This window comes from Narcine bancroftii, chromosome 3 (assembly GCF_036971445.1).
Source record: "Narcine bancroftii isolate sNarBan1 chromosome 3, sNarBan1.hap1, whole genome shotgun sequence".
NCBI lineage: Eukaryota > Metazoa > Chordata > Chondrichthyes > Torpediniformes > Narcinidae > Narcine > Narcine bancroftii.
This window is the reverse complement of record NC_091471.1, coordinates 141,067,090-141,080,865: the sequence shown is the minus strand read 5'-3', so window position 1 is coordinate 141,080,865 and position 13,776 is coordinate 141,067,090. Positions and strand designations below refer to the sequence as shown.

Genomic DNA, 13,776 nt, shown 5'->3' with positions numbered 1-13,776 from the left:
ATAATCTGTGTGAAATGGTTTGCATAAACTCTTTCAAAATGAGAAAAAAAACTCAAATTCTAAGATATTAGATATTTGTTTCTAGTCTCAAGACCCTGCCATTTTCTACTCAGACTGAGTTGTCTGTGGACAAGACAATGGCACACCTTGAATGGCCACTGATCATGAGATGAAGGCTTCACTATAATGCCCCGTTTTGGAAATATGTGCCTCATATAGCAAGTACATGGTTATTTTTGTAGAGTTGTTAGTTGTGACCTAGCTGATATATGGCTCAATTTGGTAGAGAATGCCAATTCATTACAAATTTGCACTAAACATGACTTACCAGAAGTTCAGGTTGATGCTCATCGAATGGAATACTAAATCCTGAATAGTATAGAACTTGCGTGGCAGTTGAATCCAAAACCAGCATTAAAGCATCCTGATACATTCTTGCAGATCTGCATGCACATGTATGGGTTGGGTGAACTACTCATTGCAGAATAACCTGATTGAACTCATAACTCTGTATTTGTGTTTCAGTTGCATATCCGATTTGGTTCATTAGGTGCTGCTGAGCCTCAAAATTTGTTGTTGAGGAATTGCAAATATTTTGTCACTTCTAGTTGGAGGAAAAAATACTGACAGATATTTTGCATCAGAAAAGGATACATTTTGCCAACAGTAACTAGTATTCTTTACACCATAAACCAATTTATTTTTTGCATTGCAATTTATTTTTTGGCTTTAGTAATTGGAACAAACACTGCAGAAGTTTTGAAATTATGCTGCACCTGGTTGAAAATGTCACAACGGTTCCAGACAAATGAATTTTTTTTCTGTACAATTCCAACATTCTTAAATGTTGGAAATCAAATTTAAATGAAAACAAATTCAATCTGCTGTTCAATGAATAAACAAAAATAAGTCAAATCAGATAGCTTTGAGCAAAAAGGTTGCATAGCCATGGTAAACCAGAAGACCAATCCAATTTGGTCTTCAGGCAGTCAACTCATGCAATGCTTTGTCCTGTCTCAATTTTATGGAACTGGGGATTTGAAAAAGGTTGATTTTACTCTGATATTGGTAAATTTACTCTAAATTCACAGATTTTGAACATCTAATCAGCAATTTAGTTAAATCCATGCTTCCAAGGGCATACAAACACACACACACACACACACACACACACACACACACACACACACACGGAATCCATAATCCCAGCCTGGAGACCAGAATAAGATGTATTACAAATGGGAGCCTCTCTTTACTCAACCTACAAATTTCTTCTGTAATTTGCAAAAGACTGATTAATGTGGTAAATTTACTCCAATCAAAAATAAAAACATAAGAAATTGTGCACTAGATTTGTGCATTTAGTTAAGATTGACATTGTAAATTTTATGAATTCTCAAAACATTAAAATGAATTACACAAAAAAAGTGGGGAAATTCTTGTATATACATGTTCAGGTCATTTGTTATATGTACAGGTGATGCTCTTAAATATTTACAAATTTAGAAACTTGTTAGATTTACTGCTTAATGAAGAACATATTTTGATAAATTTGTTCATTGACCCAATTTAAAACTGATAAAAGATCTAGAATATTTTGTCACACTGCAGTCTTTAGCTTTTTACATTATAAATGCAGAACCACACAATTGATGTGATATCAGAAATCAGAAAATACACACAATTAAACTTGACAGTCATCTAGATCTACTTAGGAAAGATGACCACCAAAATGTTGAGGCTTCTGTAAATATAGCTTTCCTGGAATGTTACTATTAACTTCTTTCGATTGTAATATAATGACCAAGACAACAAGGTTATAGAAACCTAACTTGAAATGATAACACACTGATCTCATTGGCACTGCAGTAAAAGCCAGATAATTCCCCCAAAGGCCAACATAAATCCGAAACCAAGGCACAGCTACATTTTCCACCCACCAATGTTTGGCTTGAGGAGCTTTGGGAGAGAAAATATCATTTGCTACAGTTTTTGTTTGAAAGGAGAGATTTCAAATGGGACATTAAACAATAAAAACTGAAAACAATACATTCAAATAATGAGGTACAAGCATTTTACATGTTTAAAACTTAGCTTCATTGTTATGACTGTTGATGCCTTTTTCCTCTCTTACTGAAACAAATCTCCAAAGAATCACAGTGGAAGCAGTTATGTTTTCGGATTCATTTTGTATGTTTTTATAAGCATTTTTATAAAAGTTGGGTAGATTGCCACAAATTACACACGCTAATGCTAGATGTGCACACTTATTTCATTAGATGAAAAAATTTATGGTAAATATTCTAAATTGATTACTTTGAACTGTATATACAACCTTTGATCTAAATATTTTACAATTACTCCATTCAGCTGGGTTTAAGCCTAGATTATACATTAAGGTATGTGTGTGTTACTTCAGTAAATTAAAACATGTATAGCTGTAGCATATTTATAATGGTAGTTCTGTGGATTCCACACTGCTTCTGTTATTTCCAGCCCTCTGATTACCAGCAGTAATTCATAATACTGCACAGTTTTTCCTATATTCAAGTTTGAACAGATGGGAAGACCAATAGATTGTTTTCACTGTTTGCATTTCGATCCTACTCCTAATAGCATACATTTAAAATACACATATCTGATTTTGAAGCTTTTCCAATAATTCTTCAGATGTGAATATAACCTTTCAAAATAAACCAACAACTCACATCCATCCTTCCAATTTAAAATGAGTCTTAATAATTACTAAGAGCAAAATTAAACAAAATCACTTCAGTAAATGAACATCTTTTGCAAATTTTCCACACAAGTTTGAACAATAGCAAAATTACAAATCAACTGTAGTGCTTTACTGAAAGCACACTATAAGCTTAAACAAAAGTGATGAAACAAATCCACTCTGCCTCTCCCACACTTCCTCCCTATATAAGAATAATCTGTAATTTTATCTTGAGCTGCATATCAAGATTCTGTAAAGCAGTGCAAGACATTAGTGATTCAGACCATCTTTAAAAAGCCACACATTTCTTTGTTCTATTTTCATTCAAGTCCAAACAATACAATCTCTGCTAAATTGTCCACAACTATGTCACATCTGCTTTAAACCAAGAACACTCTGCAGCCAAGATGATGCACAACTTCTTCCCCCTCCCCCCCCCCACCCTTAACAATGTGAATTAAGTTATTAAGTTGCAACCTCAGTCATATCATCTTGGATGCAAGCTTTCTTTCCAGATTTTCTCTACCTATCCAAGCAATTTCAACTCTACTTTTCCAGCAATAAATCTGTACTTTGATATAGGCATATATTATTAATATGAGGAATTGGCTGCAAAAGCACTATGGTAGTGGACTAAAAAATAAAAATTTTCTTCTTTAAGAAGTATGAGAAATCCTCATTGAAATGTAAGGCATCCCAAAATTCAAATGTGTATTTTTTTGCATATTTGCAGGAATGCTTTTTTGTAAACAGTCGCTCAAGATCGTCTTGAAAGTCAAAATGAGGGGAGCAACAAAGAGAAATGACAAAATGCAAGATTCCAAGCTCCACCCCCAAAACAGCTTGCTGAAAGCTCAAAACCCAGACTTAGTCGCCTTCCCCACCCCAAAAACTGAAAGTAATATGCATATTTTCAATTTTTTTTTCTTTCATTGAGGCAGTCTAAAAAACTGGACAAGGTCCTTGAGCTTAAAATACTGATGTGATTTGTATAAGCAGTGAGACGTGACATGGAAAGTCTATTTCTCAGGTGTTTCAAGATCAGTGGTAGTCATGGCAGCAGCAGTCTGATTCCTATTCTCAGATTTCCCAGAAGATGCATCCCACTTGGAAGGGTTAGTTGAAACCTGAGGCTGATTGGTGAGAAAAGGCTTAGCAGCATTTGCTGATTTACTAGAAGAGTTTGAAAGATGCCTTCTGCGACCACTCTCATCAGTTCCAGAAGAACGTTGCTTTCGACTAACCTCGTCACCAAATGGAGGCTAAGAAATAAGTAGCAATGTTATTAACACACTTTAGTGAATAGTTATTTCTGCTTATGCTTTGTGTTCATTTCAAACATCTTTCAGCTGAATATGCTCTCTACAGATGCTATTTAAACAGATCTAAAGGTTTCTAAAAGCTGGTATCAATGCAAGTTTTTGGAGAATCCCAGAGTAGTGAATATATCAGATATCTGTTTGATACAAGACAGAGAGGTACTTAATTAGCTAGAAAGAAAAAAATCAACAGCACATTTACTTTTAATCAAAACACTATATCTGAAATGATTTGGATTATGGAATGAATGGCTAGGTGGCCAATTCTGTAGGATATGAAAGTAGGTTGAGGAATGGGTAGTATTGAGGAAATAGGGAGGTCATAGAAGGGCTTAGTCAGATTAGGAGAATGGGCAGAGAAGTGGAAAATGAATATAGAACATTATAGCATTGCACAGCCCTTCAGTTTTCAATGTTGCACCAACCTCCATAATCCTACTAAAAAAAAACCAAACCTTTCCTACCTTGTATGAAATACAAGGTCAAAAAGTGTATGGACATGCACTTGGGCAGAAAAAAAAACGGATAGACTTTTTTCAAATGGAAAGAAAATTTAAAATACCCAGTTGCAAAGGAACCTAGGAGTTCTTCTGCAGATAGCCTAGAGGGATCTCATTAAACATTTTGAATGTTGAAAGGCAAGGACAGAGTAGATGTAGAAAGGTTGTTTCTATGTTGGTAAGCCTAGGACAAGAGGGCAAAAATCCAGGATTGAAGGGTGTTTGCTTAGAACAGAGCTTGGAACAGTAGAGGAATTTCTTCATTCAGAGGATGGCAAATCAGAGGAATTTATTGCCACAGATTGATAGGTTCTTAATAAGCCACAGCATCAAAAGTGATGGGGAGAAGCTGGGCAGTGGAGCTGAGTGAAAACATGAATCAGTTCCTGATTAAATGGTGAGGCAGGCTCAATGGGTTGAATACCTATTTCTGCTCCCATGTCTTATGGTCTTATAGTTCAGTATTAGGAACAAAAAAATTATCCTGGACCAGCAAAGATTAGTGATCATCAAGTCTTAGTCAGCCCAGTCTGAGAAAGAAAAACATTTGCATGCAAGGGTGTCCTTTCGCTGTTATTGTTCCTCAGTTAAGCTTTGGGAGAGCCACCAGGATTTGATGGAGAGGAGGAGTCCAAAATCACACAGGATGTATGGTGAAGGCCTGCTTCACCGCTCAATACAAACTATGGATAATTATCCACAATCCACAACCCTCTTCCTGGTTCAAAGAAGTCTTCCTTCATTCTTCTGGAGTCAATGGAATTGGAAGAAACATTCATGACCCAAACATTGCACAGTGAGAAAGATGAATAAATTAATTTACAGAAGTGGATACTTTTGTCATTCAACACTTGCCTTACAATTTCCATTTGCAATAACCATGCAGTAAAAAAAAATTAGAAAACTTACATCAACTCTGAAGTCCTCAAGTCGTTTGAAATTGCTAAGGTATTCGTGCAGTTTATGGTCAATTGGCAAATGCTTGGATTGTGTATACTTAAGAAAAGCCCAGAATTTTTCCAATCCATAGAGTTGTCCTAAATCAAACACACTCAGAAGTCAGTATTTGAATATCTAAAATTATGCAATTTATTAAAATTCAGTAATTTATAAGAAATGTTAACAGCTACAGTCAAAGGTTGCACATCACACACATGGCAACGTAGTGAAATGGTTTCCAGAATTAAAACAATTTCCATTGCATTATAGCCATAGTCCTGTAAGTTTGCTTTTTTTTGGTCACATGCTTTGAGATGAAGATTACCTGCTTCATAGTCTTTTATTGTTTCCTCCTGGAAGTCCTTGAATATGTCATTTCGGAATCTTCTCTCCAGTCCATAGCTATAAAATCTAAACAGGCACTCCAATCCATATCTGTAAAAAAGAACATCACTGTGAATATATAGGTTGAACATAGAAAGTGTGCCACTGAGAAAAGCATAGACAGTGAAAGATGCAGCAAACATTCAGGCAGACAAGATCAAGCTTTGGGACCAAACATGCAATTGTACATTACTTTGAGCACATGACTTAGTTGGAACACAATCAATTAAAATATTGTGGGCAAAGCAGTAAGACAAAACAAATTGCTAGTGCAACAGAAATATCTGTGCTATCTCCAGGATTTAGGTTTGAACTGGAAATCTAGAAAGCTTCTCAGTGAAACTAGCAGAAAATTTCCAGTTGATTTTTCTACTGTATTGAGGTCTACCAGCCAGTAACTTTAGTGTACCTTTTCCACACAAAAAAGCTAAGTATCTGCAACTGTTTAGCCTTTCACTTAAAAGTAATAATTTCTCCACCTGGCTACTTTGATTTTATCTAGAGATAATTAACTCATATCTCAGAAGTTATCACATCCCTCTTGATAAACCTGAAAGAGAAACTATTGTATTCTAAACTCCATAGATCTGCTTTATATCTAACTTGGTACAAACTTGCTATGTTATTTTAAGATAAACAAAAAGATTTTAATATAAATTTCTCTTGTAATTTCAGAATACTACTAACAATGAAGGGTAGACACTGTTGTCATATATGAAACTCAATATGCACAATTTATGTGGTAATTTAGAAACCTGGAGCAAAAGTGGCTTAGTCAGGCCTGCTTCACCCCTCAATACAACTAGGGATAATTATCCACAATCAGTACCATCTTTCAGGTTCAAAAAAAGTCTCCTTTCATTCTTCTTCAACTATTAACTCAACTATTCCAATTCCTTTCAAAGATAGTTCTTCCAGACTTGGAATCAGTCTTGCAAACTCTATGTATAATAAGATCACAACTGCACAGAATACTCAAGGTGTGGACACCAAGGTCTTTTACAATTGCAACAAAACATACCTGCTCCTCCACTCAAATCCTCTTGCTGTGAAGGCCAACACACCTTGTGTCATCTCATCCACATGCTGCATTTGTAAACTTTCAACGATTGACACACAGGGACATTCATGACTTGTTGTACCTCTCCAATTCTATCACTGTTAATGATAATCTGCCTCCTGTTTTTGTCTAAGTACATTACATCACATTTATCCATATCTACCATGTACTTGTCCACTCATTCAACTTGTTAAAATCAGACAGGAGCCTGTACAACCTCCTCACAGATCTCGCTCATATGCAAGAGAAACAAAGACTGCAGACGTTGGGATCTTGAGCAAACAATGAAATGCTGGAAGGACTCAATGGATCAGGCAGTGCCCATGAGTTAATGTTTCAGTTCAAGACCCTTTACAGAGAGATAAAATTACAAAGTAAAATTACATAAAGGGAGAAGTGTGGGGGAGGGGGCAGAGGTGATGGAGTCTGAGAGGTAGAGAATCAGATAGAGGAAGAGACCACTAGGAAGAGAAATGCAGAAGAAGGTAAAGAGATGAAAACAGTGCAACTTAATAGGGCTAGGAATTTTTGAAAGTTGTTCAGGAAGAATACGTGTTCCTCAGATTTGTGTTTGGACTCATCCTGAAAAGAACATGGCCAAAGACACATCTTGTTAGAAAGACTGGGGGAGTTGAAACAGTTGGCTATAGGAAGCTCAAATTTATACTCACACACAGAGTCCAAGAGTTTACTGAAGCAGTCACCCAAACTGTTTGTCAAGTTTATTGTCATCTGATTGTACAAGTACAACCTGATGAAACAGCATTCTCTGATCCTTGGTACAAAACATCCAGACACACAACCAGACATAACATATATACAAACAATGCATATGTCGGGCAAGTATTTAATCTATACAAATAAATATTGTTTCATGAATACGAGTCTCAGATGGTTAGTGTGAGCAGTTCCTTTGGTTGTTCAGTTTGATCACCAATATAGAAATGGCCACATAAGCCTAGATAACGTGAATGTAAAGCTGTGACTCACCTAAATCTGTTTGTGGATGGAGTTGAGGGAGGAGGGTGTGAGATGTCGGGACAAGATTTGCACTTCCTATGATTACAGTGTTGGAACTATGCAAGGAGGTGGGGAAGAAAAAGTGGATTAGGGAGCCTCAGAGACTTTCCCCCTGCATAAATAGGTGTGGAGAGTGGAAATATGGCTTGTAGTGACACCAAACTGAGTATGTCACTGATACAGACCATGCCCATATCTCCTCAATTTGTTGTACTCTAACCCCCTCTTCCTGTTTCCTGCAACACCCCCAGCAAGCAAAATCCCTCTATTCCTTCTTTTCTCCCTCACCAGCCTCTGCATCTAATACATTACGTCCAACAATTCTGTTCACTTCAGCACAGTCCCACTACCAGAGTATTTATCAGTTTTCATTACAATTTAATTACATTTCCCTTTAATGGTATTTCTTTTTCAGTTCTTCCCTTTCACTTGACCTGAGATTCCCTGACATTAGTGAGAGGTTATTTGTATTCTCCTTTGTATCTGCATTATTGCCTGATATGGTAGCTGCAAAGCATCAGACCAGAAGTTCATTGACATCATTAAAACAGCCAGGAAGATCATGGGGGGGGGGGGGGGGTCTCCCTTTCTTCTATTGATAACATTCACTGGGAGTGTTACTTAAATAAGGCTCAAAGAATTATTGAGGATCTTTTCCATCCAGCACACAGTATCTTGACCTACTATCATCAAGTAAGTGGTACAGGAGCATCAAAATCATGACTGCTAGGCTGGGAAATAACTTCATCCCACAGGCTGTGAGATCAATGAACAGTATTTTCTAACTGAGTAAATCTTTCAAAACTATTTATATATTTATTTTAAATTGTATCTTAATGATATGTTACATATTGTGTGTGGACCATGGTCTAGAGCACACATGTCAAACTCTGGCCCGCGGGATATAAATTATATTTGGCCCGCAAGATCATATTAAATATATATTAGAGTTGGCCCGCTGGCCGCCGCGCAAGTTTAGCACATGCACAGCAGCAGGCACCACCATAGTAGTTTTTAGCACTTCCACAGCAGGCACAGCAGTACACAGATATAGTTAACGGGAAAGTTAATTAGATATTCACAGCGGCGCCGATACAATGGACCCGCCGCCTAGCTACAATGGACCCGCCGCCTAGCTACAACGGACCCGCCGCCTAGCTACAACGGACCCGCCGCCTAGCTCCATGTGGCTGGACGTGGTGGGTCACCTCCGTGTCTCCTTAAGCTTCATGTGTGGGCGGGTGCTGCTGGGCATTGGACTTTCCGCTGGGGTGGAGGTCGCGGACGAGTTCCACCGCTCTCACGGTATTCCCGGTGAGATGGCGAGACCAGCGGGGACTCCTTGGGTTGTTGGCGGCGGTTGCGGCAAGCGGAGGCGGGGGCGGAGGAGGGAGAGGGGGCGGGGGGGGGGGATGCCGCTCGGGTTTGCTGGCTGGGCTGGGGAGGGCTCCCTGCAGACCTCCGCTCCCTGGCATGCTTCTCGGCAACGTGCGATCCTTGGCTTAAAGGCTAGAGAGAAATATTATTTATTGAATATTTTATTTCTTATTTGTTAATGCTTCTTATGGAAAGAGTTTAAGCAAAACTATTATTAAACATTTATTTTAATAAGAAAAAGTTTAACATTACATATGTTGAGAGAAAACATGCAGATGTTGTTGAAAATTTTCAATAAATATTTAGTTCGGCCCTTGACTTAGTCCAAGTTTTTAATTTTGGCCCTCGGTGAATTTGAGTTTGACACCCCTGGTCTAGAGAAATGCTGTTTCTCCTGGTTATATATGTACAGTCAGATGATAAGCTTGAACTTTTTTGTGAAATATTTATTCAACAGGTCTGCCATTTCTTTGTTCCCCATTAATTCCTGATTCAGATTGCAAGAGGTTGTAATAGATCTTTTTCTCTTTACACATCTATAAAATCTTTTACAGCCATATTCTCTGCAAGCTTATTTATGTACTCTACCCCCCCCCCCCCACCTCCACTCCCAATTTAATGAAACCCATGGTTCTCCTTTGATGACTTTTAAGTTGTTCAGTACAGTTCGCATATCTCCTGCTTGGAATCTAATAATGCTGTCTCTAATTTCCCTCAACAAGTGGTTGAGGTATTCTTCCTGTTTCTTTAGTTCGATAGAGGGAAGACAGTAGTTCAGCCAAGCACTTCTGTTTCGCCCCTTATTATTTGCCATTATTAATCCACAATCAACCCACATCATATATATCTTGGCCAATTCTTGTTTCATAGCAATGTAGTTTTATTTGGATTCAGGACCTTAGTCTGAGAATCAACTATGTCATTCTCTAACTTAATGAAGAATTCTATTTTATAGTTGCTTCTCCCTAAGGGCCTTGCGTAACAAGATTCTAATTATTTTTTTCTCATTACACAATGTCTAGAATAGCCTGCTCTCAAAAGGTAGTTTCTCATTGGTCAAGGAAATCATCCGGGACACATTTCAGAAATTTCTCTGTGGAGTTGTTACTAATTTACCATGCCCATTCTATATGCCAATTAAAATCACCCATGATTATAGATCCTTTATTGGCAGTGCCTTGAATTTAATTTTTAATTCCATCTCCATCATTATGACTACTTGGGGGGGGGGGGGGGGGCATTCTGAATGGAACTCTCTCCAATTTCTCCTGCCTCTTAGTTCTACGTGCACAGTCCACATCATCTGAGATAATATCCTTCCTCATTATTTCACTAATCTTATTGACCAGTACGTCACCCCCACCTTCTTTACCTTTTTGTTTGTTTTACAAGCAGGTTGAATAGTTGTGGGTGTTCAGTGTATATACTTGGTTCCCCCCCTTCAGCTACTTTCTGGGACCCACCTTCCCAAGAACCAGTTCCAACCTTTTCCATTTACACCAATCCTCTTGTTTTGCATTCATCTCATTCATTCTTCCAGTTTTTTTGGGTACTAATACTGAGATTACTATCTATAAAGTCCATTTTTTTTTCAAATATTTATTTAATACCCAATATTCAGCTTCAAGGACCTCATTTTTATTTTCTACCTACATCACTGGTACCGCAACTGGCTGCTCACTTTAACCTTCCAGAATGTGCTGCAGCTAACAAAAGCTGACATCCATGACACAAGCATGAAGCAGGCAACCTACTACAAAGCAAATTTGTTTGCAGCCTCAGAAATGCTAAAAATGTTCTGCTTACAATTCACTTCCTTATTTCAAAGCCTTCCCACTCTTTTTCTTCTGCTCCTGTGTACCAGACTGGTAAGCCAGCCTCCCCAACAACACCCAAAGAGATACTTTGTTTAAACATGGGGAAAGTCACAGGTGACTCCTGTACCACCCGTCCACCGTGCTACTGAGTCAACAATGGGACAGTAAACTCCTCCCTTCCTGCATGGGCACACTTTATCTAGACCGTGAACACATCTTTATTCACAAAGATCTCAGCACAATGAACAATCCATCACAAATACATCCGCAGCTTAAGCTCCATAATCAGTCGCTACAGCTGGATAAACATCCTGCACACTGTCATTTGAGATAGTGGTCGTGTGCCCACTTCTGACATAGCACGAGGAACTTGGGTTGGTGCTTTCAAGCCATGACTTGCACATGATTACTTTCAATTAAAGCCTATTAAGGTCTCATTTTACTATCAACACAAATGGGATTTTAAATCTCACTGCCCTCTGCCTGTGCTCCTTTAAATTTTTGCCATCATCTACCTTAAAGCTAACCACAAAATCTTTGTTACTGACCCCAATAAGGCTTGGTGTCAAAATCTGTTCCATAATAAACCAGTGAACAAGTCCATTAAATGTGCCATAAAACTCCAAGTTGTCATGAAAATCATGAAGAATTGCTAGTCCAGAATGATTTCCCAACTCCTGATCATACCTGTAATTGTCTTTTGCATCCTCAAGCGACAACTGTTTAAATTCTTCATACATTTTTCTGTTGAAATGATCTCGGAGGAAAAAGGACCAGAAACGAAATAGTGTGTTCATTTCCTGGGACTGTCCAATTCCTAATCGCTTCCTCTCTGAAAAGAAAGATGCAATGAAATTCGTATAAATCATCTTTAAAAAAAACCCTGGAACAAAGTTGTCAATCCTGACTCAAGTTCACTTGTGATTGAAATTACGGTAGATAGCCAAGTACTTTAAAAAATTGTTAGGTTGAGGTATGGAGTGGTCAATATAAAAAACTAGTTGGCTATTTCACTCTACATTTCCAGTTATACTCTATCTGATGTTGCTTGGATTACGAAGTTATTTTTTTGGTACATGAACCTCATTGACAAGACCAGCACTGATTGCCCATTCCTGATTAATCATTCTGGTGCAGTCTTTCTGGTGAAGGTATTCCCAAAGATGTGGGTTAATAACTCCAGAATTTAGACAGAAATATAGTTGCAAGTGAGAATTTTTTGCAGCCTCGAAGGAAACACGCCAATGGATGCATTCCCCTGCATCTGATGCCCTAATCCTTCTTGAAGATTGGTTCAGAAAGTGCTATTACAGTAGCCTAACAGCAATGTGTTTTGGAGATGGTATACAGCAACCAATAACTTCCTTCATTACCAGGTGGCACCATGATTAATGTATTTATGAAGTACCAGTCCTGGATGGTTTCAAGTTTCAATATTATTGGAGCTGAACTCATCCAAAAAAAGGTATTGCATCACACTGTCAAGTGTAGAACTAGTTACAGCCACATTGTTTAAAATACATTTGGGCAGGTACACGAATAGGAATATTTGAGAGGGATATAGGCCAACAGCAGTTTGGGATATTGAAACAAAGGTCCTTTTCCATGTTGTACGACTGGAAATTCGAAAGGAGTTCAGGTTCAGGAAGGATTTGAGGTATGAAGAGTCAAGAGAAAGATGCAAGGAAGGAGGAAGGCTGTGGCATTTGTGTGAAAATGAATACTGTACCTGCATGTGCACAGTGTATCAACAAAGAATATTTAAATTATAATTTTAAATTTAGACAAAATCACAAGCACAGTAATAGGCTCTTTTGGCCCTCGAGCCTGTGCCACCCCAATTACACCCAATCGACCAACAACACAGTATGTTTTGAAGGTGGGAGGAAACAGGAACAACCGGAGGAAACCCACGCAGACATGGGGAGAATGTACTAGCTCCTTACAGACAGTGCAGATTCAAACACCGGTCACTGGTGCTATAACCACTTGGTGCTAACTGCTAAGCTAACCATGCTGCCAGAAATGAAATTAATATTTCACGTGTTTGTAAGCTGAAAGGTTTTTTTTGAAAGAGTGGACCTGGTTAAAAGATAGTGAAGATTAGCTTGTACCTAACAACTCTGCGGTTGCATTATTTGAATCATAGAGGTAGAAATACAAGTTAGAGATCAATAGCTTCACAATTCAGGATTTTAAAGTAATTAAATCATGAATACACATTTTACTTTCCAGAAGTGTGGAATGTTTTTAAGTTCTAACTCAACAGAAGTACAGAGCAACTAGACGCTACTTCAGCACTCTTCAAAAGAAGCAAGCATAATTTGTTATCTTTGTAAATTCAGATTGATGAGACAATTAATATAGGACCCTTACAATAAAAATATACTGGATTAAAATACAACCTGTGAAATTCATTAGCATCCAGTGTTAGAGTGGGGTAAATAAAAATTTGCATCTTGAAAAAAGCGGAGTCGTCCAAAATCAGGGTTTCTCTGTATATAATATATACACACACACACACACACACACACACACACACACACCGATTGTAGCAGAACCTCCACCCCTCCCCCCAATCATTCACAGCAGTGCACACTACCTTCCCCCCCACCGTTTGCAGCAGCTCTCACCCTCCTCC

General features: G+C 38.1%; 1 protein-coding gene across 11 annotated transcripts in view; it reads right to left on the bottom strand.

Moving 5' to 3' along the window:
* Window positions 1–2,169: 2,169 nt before the first annotated feature.
* Window positions 2,170–13,776, bottom strand: part of LOC138757621 (la-related protein 1B-like) — a 93,622-nt gene continuing 82,015 nt past the window's right edge. For all 11 annotated transcript variants that reach the window (XM_069925259.1, XM_069925260.1, XM_069925256.1 and 8 more), the window contains 4 exons: window positions 11,823–11,967; window positions 5,803–5,912; window positions 5,448–5,575; window positions 2,170–3,981 (listed from right to left, as the gene is read on the bottom strand). In XM_069925259.1, coding sequence (XP_069781360.1) covers window positions 3,739–3,981; window positions 5,448–5,575; window positions 5,803–5,912; window positions 11,823–11,967 — 626 coding nt within the window. In that variant the 3' untranslated portion in view covers window positions 2,170–3,738. The remainder of the gene's footprint in view (window positions 3,982–5,447; window positions 5,576–5,802; window positions 5,913–11,822; window positions 11,968–13,776) is intronic.